This window comes from Cyprinodon tularosa, unplaced genomic scaffold (genome assembly GCF_016077235.1).
Source record: "Cyprinodon tularosa strain WSP-4 unplaced genomic scaffold, ASM1607723v1 ctg71, whole genome shotgun sequence".
In the NCBI taxonomy this organism is placed as follows: domain Eukaryota; kingdom Metazoa; phylum Chordata; class Actinopteri; order Cyprinodontiformes; family Cyprinodontidae; genus Cyprinodon; species Cyprinodon tularosa.
The window spans coordinates 905,241-921,175 of NW_024039463.1; the positions used below are offsets into that span (position 1 = coordinate 905,241).

The following is a 15,935-nucleotide window of genomic DNA, read 5'->3' on the forward strand; positions in this document are numbered from 1 at the left end:
TAAGACATGTCGCTATATTAATATAACGCTGATTCACATCATATCATCAGTAGGCAGTTGACGTGTGACATAAATCTTCTGGAGGCATTTACCATGTATAACAGATATATACGGTATATATATATATATACACATATATATATATTTGTTTTTGCTGTACTAGTGGCTCATTTATTCGACAGTACGCTGTCATTAAAGGGGGTATGAGAGAGGGGGAGAGACATGCTGTAACGACCACAGGTCGGATTCGTACCCGCGTCAGACGCTTCAAGGACTAAGGCCTCCGTACATGGGTTGTGCATGCTAACTGCTGCTCCACCTGCACACCCATAACAAATATTTCTAATAATTTCTGATTTATTAGATTTTTACATAGGACACACTCTTAAACCATAACCAGATTCTGTCCAGCAACTGACACCAACATGCACTAATCAGTTATGCACCTGGTTAGTGATAAGGATGCTTTCTTTAAGCGGCTTTTATGCAGCAAAAACGTTCCTTATAGAAAACGAGCAGTTCCTGATTCACTGTCAAAGAAAATGAGCATGGTTTTTTATAAAAATATGAAGCCTGTTTTTTCTCACCTCTTCTGAATAGGTTTAATGTTGGGTTTTTAAATGCTGTTTAAATGTTGTTAAATTCCTGTCAAAGTCAGAAAACAGGTCTGGCTCAGTCAGATTTGTGCTCCCAAGCAGGCTTATTTCCAAAGCTGTTTAGTATTCGCAATCCGCAAAACACAATAAAATTTGTGGAGTGGTGGCTTAGTGGTCAGGGCATAGACATTGGAATCCAGAGGTTCTGAGTTCGAGCCCCACTCCCACAGACTACCACTCTGGGTCTCCGAGCAAAAACCCTTAACTCCTCAATGCTCCCCATGCAAGCACCATGGCAGCCCACTCTTCCCCAAGGGCAGGCTCGGACTGAGAATGATTTTCGGCCCTGGCATTTTTCCATCCTGTCCCCTTATGGACCACAGTCAAAACCATGCATCTCAAATGTGAAACACAAGCCTGAGTGTTGTAAAAACACCAACATTAAACAATACAATATAGAGGAAGAGAGGCAGTTCTTCAAGAATGAATAAATGAAAGCTCAGTGGTGTGTAAGCATTCACTGCGAGTCTAGGTGGCATGTGGGCAATGAAATGGAATAATGTAAACACCATGGTTCCATCAGTCAACAGACCGAAATCAACGAAACCAAAAGTACTGATACTACTACTATTAAGAATAGTAGTGGTGATGTGGTGAAATGTGAACCTTGACACACAGCCGTCACAGTCGATTGAATGCCTTCAAAGTCTTCACGCTAGGTTACAAGCATCACACGATTCTTCCATCTTGCATTGAAATAACGTGAATTACAGTGATTTTCCCACTCTCCAGTGCAAACCCATTTAAGTAAAACCTGTGAGCCCAAGTCAACATGTCCCGGTTGGCAAAATAAAAAACCAAACGGTCTACCTTGACGCTGTCTTCTTGATCATGGGACTTTTTGCAAGTTGCAATTTATTCCAGTTTCCACTTTAATCCACACATTTTAACACACCTTGACAGCACTGCTAGCAAGCAATGGATTGTGTTTGCATTGCTCATTCACATTAGAATGATTAGTCTTTAGATGCAAAACCCCATCATGCACCGCAACATATTTTTGCAAAATATTCAGACATAAATTCGCCAAATATAAGAGGTCCATCATATTTTGGTTTAAAGACAGCATTTTGGTTTTATTATAATTTAGTTTGTTGCAAGGATTTTACAGTTTGAAGAAATAGAAAATTACACCATATGCCAACCGTCACAAGGATGTGCATGACAAGGAAGGGCTCTATACTGTACACTGCATGCAATATTTAGGTAGTCAATATTGTATTACTTACTGAGCTCCTTGAGTTTTTTTACTGTCACAGGTAGGCGTTTTGGTCGGAGAGTAAGTGTTGGGGCCGGTATGATTAAAGAAAGGCCGGACCTCGCACACTGAAATTAGGACAGGCCCACCATAGATTACCAGTCCGAGCCTGCCCAAGGGGATGGGTTAAATGCAGAGAATTAATTTTTTTGTTGCTCCGTACTTGTGACAGTGTAATGACAATAAAACAGCTATAAAAAAATTTAATTAAAAAGAAAATGAAGTCGACAAGCCAGCTTTACATATACCTCCCCTCATGTCTGATCCGTCAACCACCATCAAAACTTGACGTGCAGCAATCCTCACATGATTCATGCCGGATCTGTGCATTGCCTTTTAGCTATTATGATTGCTAAATTAGGATTTTCTCATGCAAACTTTTTTTGTTTTTTTCCATCACTGCTTTGTGCCTTAGGCATGGCGTGTGACTTGTGTGGAAGGAATGTTGGCTGGTTGAGGTAAGGCCCTATTCGAAGAAAAAACATCTTAAACCATCTTTAATTTTCTTAATTATTTTATTTCAATGTTAAAACCATAGTTTTGAAGCATATTGCTGTCACTTGAGAAAATACATTTTTGCTAAATATATTGTATAAACGTTATAGTATATTATATAAACATGATAATATAATTAGCAAATATTTATTTTCTCAATTAATAAAACTGGATTCATGACTCTTTGAATTTGGCTCCTCTAGATTTGATTTAGAACAGACTTTGTCCTTTTTTTCCCCTCAATTTCTGTAGAGTAAAACCATTGATCAATAGATTAATAGATCTGTATGAATTATTACCCTTGCTTCTGTTGCATTATTTGTATGGCAATTAAAAGAGTACCAGCACTTTCTTTTTCACTTAAAGCATTGATCTGATGGATTACAAAGGGGAGCAGTCCATCATGCTGCAGCCCAACAAAGTCGTTAGAAATTACAACACTGACAGGAAATGTTTGTCGGAGTTGTAATTCCCTGATACAGTCCTTGAAGGAGTTCTTGTGAATGAGGTGTCACACGCGATACATTAAAGATAAGGCCGGAGACAACAAGCACTACTAAGTGCATACATTCCAAACCAATTACCTTACATCGCCTGAGTCAATACAAGCCAAAACGTGTTCACTTAGAACTTACATTAGACCTATGCAAAGCTTATTTGCTACAAAGTATAGGCAATCAATACTGGATCTGTTCTGCTTTTGTATGAATTACCACTGGTGGAGCTTAGCTGTTATTTTTGTGAGAATCAGAGGGGCACAAAGGTAGGGGTCCACAGACTATGAGAATAAATTAGATTCTTAAAAAAAAAACAAAAAAAAAAACATGTGCAAAGCAGTTTCTAAACTTGGAATTGATATACATTTTTCATATTGAGTAGGCTACTGCTGCAGTATATTTAAGTACATGTTGGGCACAAATGAGAAACGATTTGCAAATGCAATTTTCAGTTAATAAACAATGTGATAAAAGAAAAGAAAATCTAAAACACAATTTGAATTGCATTAACACGTAAATGGGTAGTTGAGTTTTTGGCACATATTTGACCCCATGCTAGGTACAGGTAATTTTAACCTACTAAGCAATTGAAAGTCCTTGATAAAGGGCTATTTCCTATTGTATGCTGTCATATTTTTTGATCTTTTATCTTTTATGTCCAAATCCCATCTTTTCTTTCCTTTCTGCGACATTTTTCAGGTTTCTTCTCTTGCCTTATTAACCTATACAACATATTTCTTCAACCCCTATTTAAACCACATCTGCCATTTTTCCTTAGCTTTTGAAAGATGATTCTCATTTCCAGTTTACCCTAAAGATATTGCACATTAACATCCCCACTAAGCGCTGTTAGACTTTGAATGCTGTGTGTCTCACTTGTCCAAAAGCATAATTTTCAACTCATTACTCACTCAGGGTTTAACACGCACATGGTTATACTGTGACAAACCCACACAGACTGTCAGGAGTTAAAAAGGACTGTTATCATAAATGTAAAATAGATTGCTGTCGAACTGGTGCGTCATCACCTGCTACAAGGTGGGTTCACGTGAAGATTTACAAAATACAGCTAAGAAAGAATGTTTATCTGGGTTTTATATAGTTAAATGATACAACTTTTTTATATTTACACGCACACACACACACACACACACACACACACACACACACGGTCCTCCATATGTCTCCACACAGCCGTGTATGCAAATTGAAATACACTACAGGGTGCTGAACGCAGCCAGTTATACAGGTTGAAGTACATACCCAGAAGTAAGAAAGAGAGGATACCTTGTCCCCTGCTACTTTTCTGCAACTACTGAGAGGTGAGTTTAACGCTGCTCATTAAAATACTCGGGTGGATTATTGTTGGTGTTTTGTTTTGTTTTCTTTTTTAATGGGAATTGGTTGAACTTGCTGTAATTTCATGCTAAGAATAACAAACTGAGTTTAATTAGATTATCTGACATTTTATGCCTTTTTACACCCTATAGTGGGTTTCGGGTGATGTTATTCATAGAAACTGTTTAACATTTTTTTTCTACAGATATTCACTTTGGTTCTGCATTGTACTCAGAGAGCAACACGTGTAGGAGCCCCTCCCTAACCAGCCTATATGAGCAATATTCACACGGGCACCAAACACCACTTCAAATATATATATGCATATTCTATTTGTTATTATATTATTTAAGATCTCCGGGTTATGCTATGAGGCTTAACTCCATAAAACTTCATGTTGAAATTGCATTTCAAAATCATTAAATGATAATGCAGATTATGTAAGACAATGGATATATGAACAGAGCAATTTGGCTATTTTTGAGATAGATCTGCCTTGCCTCTTGTTGAATAAGAAGCCTATGCAAACTGAGGATTATAAACATTAAGAATCAAAACATTGCTCTGTGCACAAATCACTTGGTGCACAAAGAATGTAATAGGAAAAAGCAGGAAGCATGAACTCACTGTCATTATTCTTGGTTATTTGGTATATAATAACCAGGTCACCATTGTGGAAATGTGAAATTCTGTGCTGTGGTTTAAGACTTTCAATTATGGGACAGGTGTACTGACCTTATCTTGGTCAGGTCAAAGTTCAATTGACTGAGATGTTACAATCTTTTGTGGAATGTAAACTTGCATAACACTTTACTGAAGCGACCCAAAGGATTTCAGCCGCATTTCTGAAGGTCTGGGAGATTTTCTTTATAAAAAGCTTCAGAAGGGTTTTTGTTTGTTAAGGATCGATGATGCTGTTGGCTCCTGTCTCTTCCTTGGAGCATTGTTAGAATAAATATAAAAATAAACTGTTTTATTATTTTTTTTATAACAAGAAATAATAATGACAACCATATGGCTAAACCAACACAGACTTGGGCTCTGTCCAAATTGATAAGCCACAGCGGAAGTGTGCCCACAGTCACCACATAAGTGTCATTCAAAGTGTTGGCAGTTAGGTAAGGGCAAGGACCAGGAAGTCATATGTCTTAATGCAATACATTATACACTGGCTACATTTTTAAGATGTGACTAAAATATGAAACTCATTACATTTTAGGAAGCAGTAGAATGAAAGTTAACTTGCTCTTCTTGTAAGTAAAGCATCCCAGGCCAGGATGCTACTTCAACTATCTTCCTTTTTCTTCTCCTCTTCTATATTACATCTTTGTAGCATCATATATCGCTGTGTATGCACCAACAGTTGGCAGCCTAAGAACAAAACAGTGGTCATCGAAGCTTAATTGAAGAAAGATATAATCCTGGTGGGACATCATTAAGCCTCAAAATAATACAAAAATCCTGGAACAAATTTTTTTTTTTTTTAAACCGTCAACGTCAGTTGCCCAGTTGATTTTTCCCCCTCTGTTGGGCACTCTGACCAAAACAAACATCGGCCGAGGGAAGGAGAAAGATGCAACTGGCAATTTTAATTGGTCTTCTTCATAATAACCAGCCAGTTGCTGGTCGTGGCCTGTGGAACTGTAATTTACATAGATAATTTTTTAAATAGTGTTTTATTAGTCTTTGAAGGATTGTATTTAGGCCTAACTTGCAGCAGTTCCATTCGATCATAATGGCAATCTTTGAGTAACTTGTTTGACAGTTCTGCGCTGCCGTTGCACAAAATATATCTGCCTCCACAAATTTTGTAATTACAAAACATAAATTTCTTAGGCAAGGCAAACATAAAAATTGAGACTTTCAGTTCATAGGTGATAATAAATAACACATTTACATTATTTATACTGATTATGTCAGTAAATCACTGTAATTATTACACACTGCACCTTTAGGTTCCCTCCTACAGTATATATCCTAAACATATGCCCCTTTAGACTTTATCTGATGCTCCCTATGTCTAAGATGGCAGTTTCCTGCATCCGCCGCAAGGCCAGAGCATGTCCATAAAATGTAAGAAATGCAAAGTTTAGCGTACGCCTCTGTTATTGGAAAATTTTTATCTCTCATCTATTAACTATTAATTTATCATATTTACTCATTATAAAAGTTTTCACTCTGTCTGTTTCTCTCTCAAGGCCACACAATTCTCTGCAGGCTGGTGTTTGTAGACCAGACATAGCTTCTTCCCACAACAAATCAGATTCTTTCTCAAGGTTTATTCATAACATGTTACTGTTTAACCAAAGTGTGTGTAATTTATTACTTTGACTACTTTCCATTGTTATAAGTAATGGGGAACGAACGCTGCCCAGATCAGAACCAGGCAGAATGCTGTGCTATTAAGGGCTTCATGATGACTGTTCTCTCTTTGCAAAGATATGAATAAATCGATCGATCTAGGATCGATTTAAATCGTTTATTTATCTAGGATGAATAGTTGAATACTTTTTTCCCATGACAATTTGGTGTTGTCAAAGCATGATTCTCCTTATGCTGATGAAAATTCTCAGTCATCCAGGTCATAGTCATTCCGTAAAAGTTCAAAAAATACCCACTGGACTTGGTTTCTAAGATTTGAAGACGTTTCGCCACCTCTCCAGGAAGCTTTCTCAATTCAAATGTCTGGACGTCAAAACAATGTCCTTTGTCCACAAGGTGTAGGTGTACTATGGGTAGGTGTTGTATTGGAGAAACCAAGAAATCTCTCCACAGACGCATGGCCCAACACAGAAGAGCGGCCTCCTCTGGACAAGACTCCGCAGTACATCTACACCTTGTGAACAAAGGACATTCTTTTGAGGACCAGAATGTCCACATTCTGGATAAAGAAAATAGGTGGTTTGAGAGGGGCGTGAAGGAAGCCATCTATGTTAAGAGAGAAAAAACAACTTTAAACAGAGGTGGTGGACTCAGATTCCAGCTTCCAAAAACATACAATTCAATCATAGATATGATCCCTTCTAGATACTACACCCCCCACCCCATCACAGAGGAATGAAGCACTTATCCGCCGGTGAACAATACCTTCTTAACGACCAACCCTTAACAATCATATACAGGTTTCAGGTATTAAAGGAGACAATCCCCCTCTTAACGGCAATCCCCCCCCTTTAATGACCAACCTTCAGAATCATAGACAGGTTTCAGACATTACAGGGTAACAATGGAACCAAACGACCCACTCATCGGTTACCATTGGATGGTAACCGATGAGTGGGTTGATCCTCGATGCCAGAAGTCCTCACTCCCTTAACCTTCTAACGGGGTATTGAGGCCGGGAGACTGCTTCATCCAGGTGGTACCTGACACTTCTGAAAATCGCTGTCCTCAGAAAAAATCAGTCAAAGAGAATCCTGCTTTGACAACGCCAAATTGTCTGGGGAAAAAGTATTCAACTATGCACCCTAGTTAAATAAACGGAGATCAATGGATTTCACTCAGTCAGCAGAATTACTAATATCTTTGCAAAGAGAGAACAGTTCATCATACAGTCCTTATGGTACAGCATTCTGCTCTGTTCTGCTAGAGCAGGGTTTGCCCCCCCCCACCCCCTACTTAGAACACTGCAAAAGTAGTCAAAGTCAAAACAAATTACACACACTTTGGTTAACAGTAACATGTTATGAATGAACCTTGAGAAAGAATCTGATTTGTTATGGAAAAAAGCAAGGCCTGGTCTACAAACACCAGCCTGGAGAGAAATGTGTGGCCTTGAGAGAGAAACAGACTGAGTGAAAACTTTTATAGTGAGTAAATAGATAAATTAATATATAATAGAAGAAAGATAAATTTTCCGACAACAATTTGTGACAAAGTTCAAATTTTAATCTGAAGTTCTTTAAGCTACTTTTTATCTACTATTGTTTGTGAAAGGGTAAGATGACATCTGATCTGTCCTTCCCTCAGCTCCTTTAATTCAGCATGTTGGTAACTTTGACTCCCAGTTTTCCTCCTCATGAGCTCATGACGTGTCGACCCTTTCCTGGACCACAGAACGGACCAGACCTCTGGCCAGACTAGGACTGACAGGTGACACATTAAAATTACCTACAAGACCTTTTTTTCCCCTTAGTCATAAACGGCTTTACAGACGGACCAAGGTGCCTGGAGACCCTCATGAAAGACCTTCTTTCCTTCAGCACGAGGAGGTGTGGCTCAAAGTCATCAAAAGAAAGTGATCAGAGCTCATCTGAGCTCATCAGGAAGGAACCAGGAAGAGCTTCAACAAAGCAAATCAGAATAAAGGGGCAGAATAATCCCCTCTGATTGGTTAATTAACACATCAGTACTCCACCTGATGTGTTGAGGACCAGCTGCTCTGCAGACCACCCTTTGAATCACGTTCAAAATGTCGCCTGTATAAGGGACCAACATCAACAGAAAGATGAAGACGCCCACCTGAAGATATCTGACATCAGCTTTGGCTTTTTGATTATTTGATTATACGACATGAATTAGAAGGGAAATGTGTTGTATTTTGTTAGATGACCACCTGATGGCTGATGGTAAGTATTGGCAGAGATTTCTGGATTAGAGAATGAACTCTGATGATCGGGTCATCTCAGCTACCATTGGGGAAGAGGAGCGCTGATATTAAATCCTCCAACTTTTCAATGTGTGCTTTGACTGACCCTGATTCTGAAGAGCTGAACTCGTCATCTGTGTGAAATATCTTTGTGTCATGATTTTAACATTTTGCATAGAGATTGATCTTTTTTACTTTTAATGAAGCTCAGATTAATAATTTGACTTACCCTTTGTAGAGATGAAGGAGTGTATTGTTTTGACTGATTTGAATTTTTCTCTTTCCAGGGAAACAAAAAGGGTAACTGATAATGATAAGAACTAAAAATTTTAATTCTCAGCAAATAGATATTTACCATAAAAGTATGATCATGGAGAAAAACAGTAAATATTTTTGCGAACTAAGATGTAATTCCAGGGCTCTACTTATTGGCAACACATTTTAGCTATCATAATCTTTTCCATGATTTTTGCATCTATTATAATCATTTAACATTGTCCACCGACTTAATGCAGTTGTGGATTTTATATATATATATATATATATATATATATATATACACTCACCGGCCACTTTATTAGGTACACCTGTCCAACTGCTCGTTAACACTTAATCTCTAAGCAGCCAATCACATGGCAGCAACTCAGTGCATTTAGGCATGTAGACATGGTCAAGACAATCTCCTGCAATTCAAACAGAGGATCAGTATGGGGAAGAAAGGTGATTTGAGTGACTTTGAACGTGGCATGATTGTTGGTGCCAGAAGGGCTGGTCTGAGTATTTCAGAAACTGCTGATCTACTGGGATTTTCACGCACAACCATCTCTAGGGTTTACAGAGAATGTCCGAAAAAGAAAAAACATCCAGTGAGCGGCAGTTCTGTGGGCAGAAATGCCTTGTTGATGCCAGAGGTCAGAGGAGAATGGCCAGACTGGTTCGAGCTGATAGAAGGGCAACAGTGACTCAATTAACCACCCGTTACAACCAAGGTGGGCAGAAGAGCATCTCTGAACGCACAGTATGTCGAACTTTGTGGCAGATGGGCTACAGCAGCAGAAGACCACACCGGGTGCCACTCCTTTCAGCTAAGAACAGGAAACTGAGGCTACAATTTGCACAAGCTCATCGAAATTGGACAATAGAAGATTGGAAAAAACGTTGCCTGGTCTGATGAGTCTCGATTTCTTCTGCAACATTCCGATGGTAGGGTCAGAATTTGGTGTCTACAACATGAAAGTATGGATCCATCCTGCCTTGTATCAACGGTTCAGGCTGGTGGTGGTGGTGTCATGGTGTGGGGAATATTTTCTTGGCACTCTTTGGGCCCCTTGGTACCAATTGAGCATCGTTGCAACGCCACAGCCTACCTGAGAATTGTTGCTAACCATGTCCATCCCTTTATGACCCCAATGTACCCAACTTCTGATGGCTACTGTCAGCAGGATAATGCGCCATGTCATAAAGCTGGAATCATCTCAGACTGGTTTCTTGAACATGACAATGAGTTCATTGTACTCAAATGTCCTCCACAGTCACCAGATCTCAATCCAATAGAGCATCTTTGGGATGTGGTGGAACGGGAGATTCGCATCATGGATGTGCAGCCGACAAATCTGCGCCAACTGTGTGATGCCATCATGCCAATATGGACCAAACTCCCTGAGGAATGCTTCCAGCACCTTGTTGAATCTATGCCACGAAGAATTGAGGCAGTTCTGAAGGCAAAAGGGGGTCCAACCCGTTACTAGCATGGGGTACCTAATAAAGTGGCCGGTGAGTGTGTATATATATATATATATATATATATATATATATATATATATATATATATATATATATATATATATATATAATATCAAATGATTACTGATTTTACTAATTTGAATTTTTAAATTTAGGTCAGATGTCATATGTTAGTTATATCAGTTGTGAAAGACATCAATAAACTGTATTTATTTATTTCATTGTACAACCTAATTCTGTGGTGACATTTTACTGAGCTTATCAGCTAAATTCTATGTGGTCTAACAGTCCATCTTTGCTCTTAGATGGGTCATGTTTAGTCTACACCTCAAACAACTGTATTATGTAAAAAGCACATTTTATGGTATTCTTAATACTAGCAGCATATGTATAAAAAAAATTATTGTATTATACAGTCGTGCTTAAAGGTTTACATACCCTTCCATTAAAGAAAGACAAAAATCATCTGCCAATTAAATAAATTAAAACTGACAAAAGGTATGTAGCTCCTGAACTAAAACTTTGTTGTGCAACACTTTGAGGCAATCGCTGAAATAAGGTGTTTTCTGTTGGGTTCAGGAAACGTTCAGTTACCACTAAAAAAAAAATCATTGTTCCCCTGAAAATCAGTGATACATTCATTCATTGGCACTGTAACGGTCCTTCGATTTCTGGGCTTCCTCCACTCCACATTTCAGTACAGATGCTTGTTAGGCTGAAACTATTAGAAATTACAATGGACAATTATTAGCATGAATTATGCTAATACTTTCACTTTTCATGATGTTAACAACCACAGAAACGCTGTTTTTAAACACAATTGGCTCCTTACTTGCAGTTGTGATGGAAGCTCTGTGAAAACGTGAAACCCGAACATCATCGACTCCCACACAAAGGTGAACAGGCCACATTCCTGACAGCAGAGAGTGAGCTTAAAAAAAAAAACAGATGTGTCATAAACCCCCCCCCCCAAAATATTATGGACTTTATATCTTTCTGTGTTTACCAGGATCGTCATGGCAGTAGATGTCCCTGGACTGGTCTCTGTAATTGTTTTTTATGTTTGCATCCTGGCCATTGGAGTGTGGGGGTCCCATAAATCCAGAAAAGCTGAGAAGAGATGTGATGGCCCAAAAAGTGAGATCTCCATTGTTGGTGGGCGCGACATCAGTGCCCTGGTTGGGATTTTCACAATGACAGGTGGAAAGTTTAATTTTTAATGTGAAAGCATGACTTTTGTCTATGTTTGAAGTGCTCTTTATTCCATATTTTTTCTTTGCTTTGATTCTAGCCACTTGGGTTGGTGGAGGTTACATTATGGGAACTGCTGAGTCTGTTTATTCGCCCACTCAAGGCCTTGTCTGGGCTCTCGGCCCCCCTGCGTATGCTCTATCTTTTTTTATTGGTAAGTTTGTTTTTGTATCAGGTCACATAAAGTTATTTGTGTTCTTCATGCACAGAGCAAAATGTCACCAAAAATTCTGTTCAGAAAGTAAAAACAGTAAACCGTTGGAAGGGGGCTAAACAGACTGATCACATTAGAAATCAGAAATTAGTTGAATCTCAAAATTCTGACTTATTTAATGACACTTTCACAATAACATCTGTCAAACTAAGAATAACAACTTCACTTTAAATGTACACAGCTGCTTCCTCAACCTTGCATCTGAAAAAGCTTTTTTTTAAATAGAAATTTTTAACATTATTAGAAGAGATAAAATTGTACATCTAATAGTTAATTTGTATATTAGAATGTTTTTGAACGTTTATATTTTAATGCTAGTGTAATCCCTTTTTGTTAAAGATATGATTTAGTTTTGTTCAGTTTCGTGTAGCAGAGATACCCTTTAAGTTACATATTGTATACTAAATCAAAACATAAAGCATATGGTAGTGAATCCGTGTATCATTCGTTCTTTCTATTTTCAATTGCCAATCAAAAAACAAAAAAAAAAAAATTGACTGGTTATTTTGTTTTTTGTTTTTTATCGTTAAACCAAAAACGAAAAAAGGATTGGTTTTTCATATTTCAATTCTAAGCTCAGATCAAGAATACGAAATGGAAAAACGGACAGCAACGCAGAATTTGATTTTAATATTTAATCGGTACAGTTTACATGACCCGGAAGTTTGGTGGAGCGTTAGCTAAAAAAACAATTGGCTTACTCCCACCACGTTCGATCAAACTGCACCAGATAAGGCAGTCGGACCTATCAGCCATGGACAGTTACGTTTTATTTCGAGGATCCAAGCGTGTGACTCTTGAGGAGGACATGACAACGGAGAAAATTTGCAGGATTTTCCAGGTATAACTTTTTTCTTGAAACTTTTCTGTGCACTGTACTTTTAACTAGCAACAACAAACAGCTTCTCGATCAACATAGTGTATGGTTCTAGCGTCGCCATGGTAGCCACTTCATTACCCCAACTGCTGCGCAAAGAGCTATTTCCGGGTCACGTAAACTGTACCGATTAAATATTAAAAACAAATTCTGCGTTGCTGTCCGTTTTTCCATTTCGTATTCTTGATCTGAGCTTAGAATTGATATATGAAAAACCAATCCTTTTTTCGTTTTTGGTTTAACGATAAAAAACAAAAAACAAAATAACCAGTCAATTTTTTATTTTTTGTTTTTTGATTGGCAATTGAAAATAGAAAGAACGAATGATACACGGATTATACACGGATTTACACGGATTCCACTACAATCCGTGTATCATTCCATTTCCCGATATGCTCTCGCCTGTGTCCGACCTTTCAGACATTTCAACATCTTTTTCTAATTCCGACGTTGTAGCACGGCATAGACAATTCGTGTTTGCACTGTGAAGAACACCTGCTTGCTTCTGATGATTTCCTTTAGCTAACCAAAGAATGTTTGAGTTATATCACACATCCAATTACACTAGTTTTCACTAGATGTGGATGGCGCCAATGATCTGCATTGGATGGAGCACATGACGTGAAATAAATAATTATAAATATTAAACTGAAGCCAAGTGTAACAAGTAACATTTGTTTAAAAAATGTAAGGAATAGAAAGTACAGATACTTGTGTGAAAATGTAATAAGTAGAAGTCCGAAGTAGGAAGAAAAGTAACTTATGGAGTAAAGTATAGATACCTAAAAAGTGTTCTTAAGTACAGTTACAAAGTATTTTTTACTTCGTTACTTAACAACTGTGTAATAGACCTGTTTTGTTTCTTTTTAAAAGAATGCCTCATAGAAATGTAATTTTAAAACGACTCACACTGATAAGGATCCTGGTACAGAGCTTATGTTAAAATGATAAATAATAATTAGAATTTAATGTTTCTTTATCTGGTCTTAGGTGGACTGTTTTTTGCAAAACAAATGAGGTCAAAGCGTTATGTGACAATGTTGGATCCCTTTGAAAAACGCTATGGCAGAGCATTCACTGTGACTCTCCTGCTTCCTGCTCTCATCAGTGACATATTATGGGTTGCCTGCATCCTTGCTGCTCTTGGTAAATAAACTTTCTCTCGACCTTCCTCGGATAGTGTTTCTTTTCTCTCAGTTTATTTTAATAACGAATTTTCTTTAATAAATTGACCAATGTTATTTCCCCATGCTGTTAGTGCTGTTACAGTCTAAAACTATATATATTTCTGAGAGTTTTAAGAGTAAAATCCTATTATACAAAAAATAATACTAATGGATATAGACATCATGAGTGAGTATTATTTTTTTTGTTTTTCAGGTGGAACAATGAGTATAATTCTTGGGTTATCTTCCACCATCTCCATCATCATCTCAGCAGCTGTGTCTATTGTCTACACATTTCTGGGGGGCCTCTACTCAGTTGCATACACGGATATCATCCAGCTTTGTTTTGTCTTTATAAGCCTGGTACGAATTATAGACATGAATTGAGATAAAAAGGGAAACTATGTGAGAGTATAATCTGTGGAAAAGCAAAAAGATAATGTAGGACTGGAGATTAAAAGATTGGTGCACTAATTTGAAAAAAGACTGAATTTGCTGGGGTTTTTTTTCACTCTTTCAGTGGCTCTGTGTTCCGTTTATGGTGCTTAGTCCAGCAGTTACTGCCATCTCACACACGCTGCCAATCAACCAGTCACATGACCATCCATGGGTAGGACAACTGGAGCTGGCAGACCTAGGAAAATGGATCGATGATTTTCTGCTGCTGGTAAAAAACAAAACACGAAAGATTATTTATTACTGATTATTACAGGACGGCTCATGGGAAAGAATATGAAGTGAAAACTCACACATTCCTTGACTCACATAAAGCTGAACAAGACGTCAGTCACTGGATCATGTGCACTCCTGATCCTGCAGATCCTAAAACAAGTTAATAAAAGCTGATTTATTGCGTTTGCCCTTACCTATTATACATCTTGTCATGATTGGTTTAGGGAATCTGACCCATATGCAGAGAAACCACTCAGAGAACACAGAGAAAAGTTTAACAGGTTTATTTGAGGTAAAGAGAACAGGGGTTGGATCTGGTATTCAGTGAACTGGTGAACCCGAACTGGAAAGTCAGAAGGGAAGATCACAGATATCATTTCAGGGACCGATGGAATTGAGACTGCAGTTTGAATTGTGCAGGAGAGGGACTCACGTTTGAGCAGGCTTTTGTCAATCCTTGAACCCAGTCTGTGTGGGATTATCCAGAGAAGAGGGAACTGGTTGGAGAGCGGACAGGTAGACATACGTTGGACCCGGAGGAGTAAAGAAGCGGGCTGTCACTTGGATGCAGTGACAGCCCACTACTCAAATACTCCTCCAGTAATGGTCCAACGAGCCGCAGGTGTGCAGGGAGGCCCAACGAGGACAGGGCACCGCCTGGTGGTGGGGAGAAGGAAACACACAAACAAACCACACAAACTGGATTCCTAACACTTCTTGAGATACGTCTCCCTTCTGTTTACTTCAGAAAGCAGAGCATGTGTTGAGTTAGTGACAGGTTTGGGTTTCTAGTAAGTGCATTACCCAGATGGTTTTACATCTTTACATACACTCACCGGCCACTTTATTAGGTACACCTGTCCAACTGCTTGTTAACACTTAATTTCTAAGCAGCCAATCTCATGGTGGCAACTCAGTGCATTTAGGCATGTAGACATGGTCAAGACAATCTCCTGCAGTTCAAACCGAGCATCAGTATGGGGAAGAAAGGTGATTTGAGTGACTTTGAATGTGGCATGATTGTTGGTGCCAGAAGGGCTGGTCTGAATATTTCAGAAACTGCTGATCTACTGTGATTTTCACGCACAACCATCTCTAGGGTTTACAGAGAATGGTCCGAAAAAGAAAAAACATCCAGTGAGCGGCAGTTCTGTGGGCAGAAATGCCTTGTTGATGCCAG

At 38.5% G+C, this 15,935-nt stretch overlaps 1 protein-coding gene across 1 annotated transcript in view; it reads left to right on the plus strand.

Moving 5' to 3' along the window:
- Window positions 1-15,935, plus strand: part of cers3b (ceramide synthase 3b) — a 38,665-nt gene that overhangs the window by 18,012 nt on the left and 4,718 nt on the right. The window contains exons 2-6 of the mRNA XM_038268760.1: window positions 11,585-11,775; window positions 11,867-11,980; window positions 13,908-14,063; window positions 14,298-14,446; window positions 14,604-14,750. Coding sequence (XP_038124688.1) covers window positions 11,592-11,775; window positions 11,867-11,980; window positions 13,908-14,063; window positions 14,298-14,446; window positions 14,604-14,750 — 750 coding nt within the window. The 5' untranslated portion in view covers window positions 11,585-11,591. The remainder of the gene's footprint in view (window positions 1-11,584; window positions 11,776-11,866; window positions 11,981-13,907; window positions 14,064-14,297; window positions 14,447-14,603; window positions 14,751-15,935) is intronic.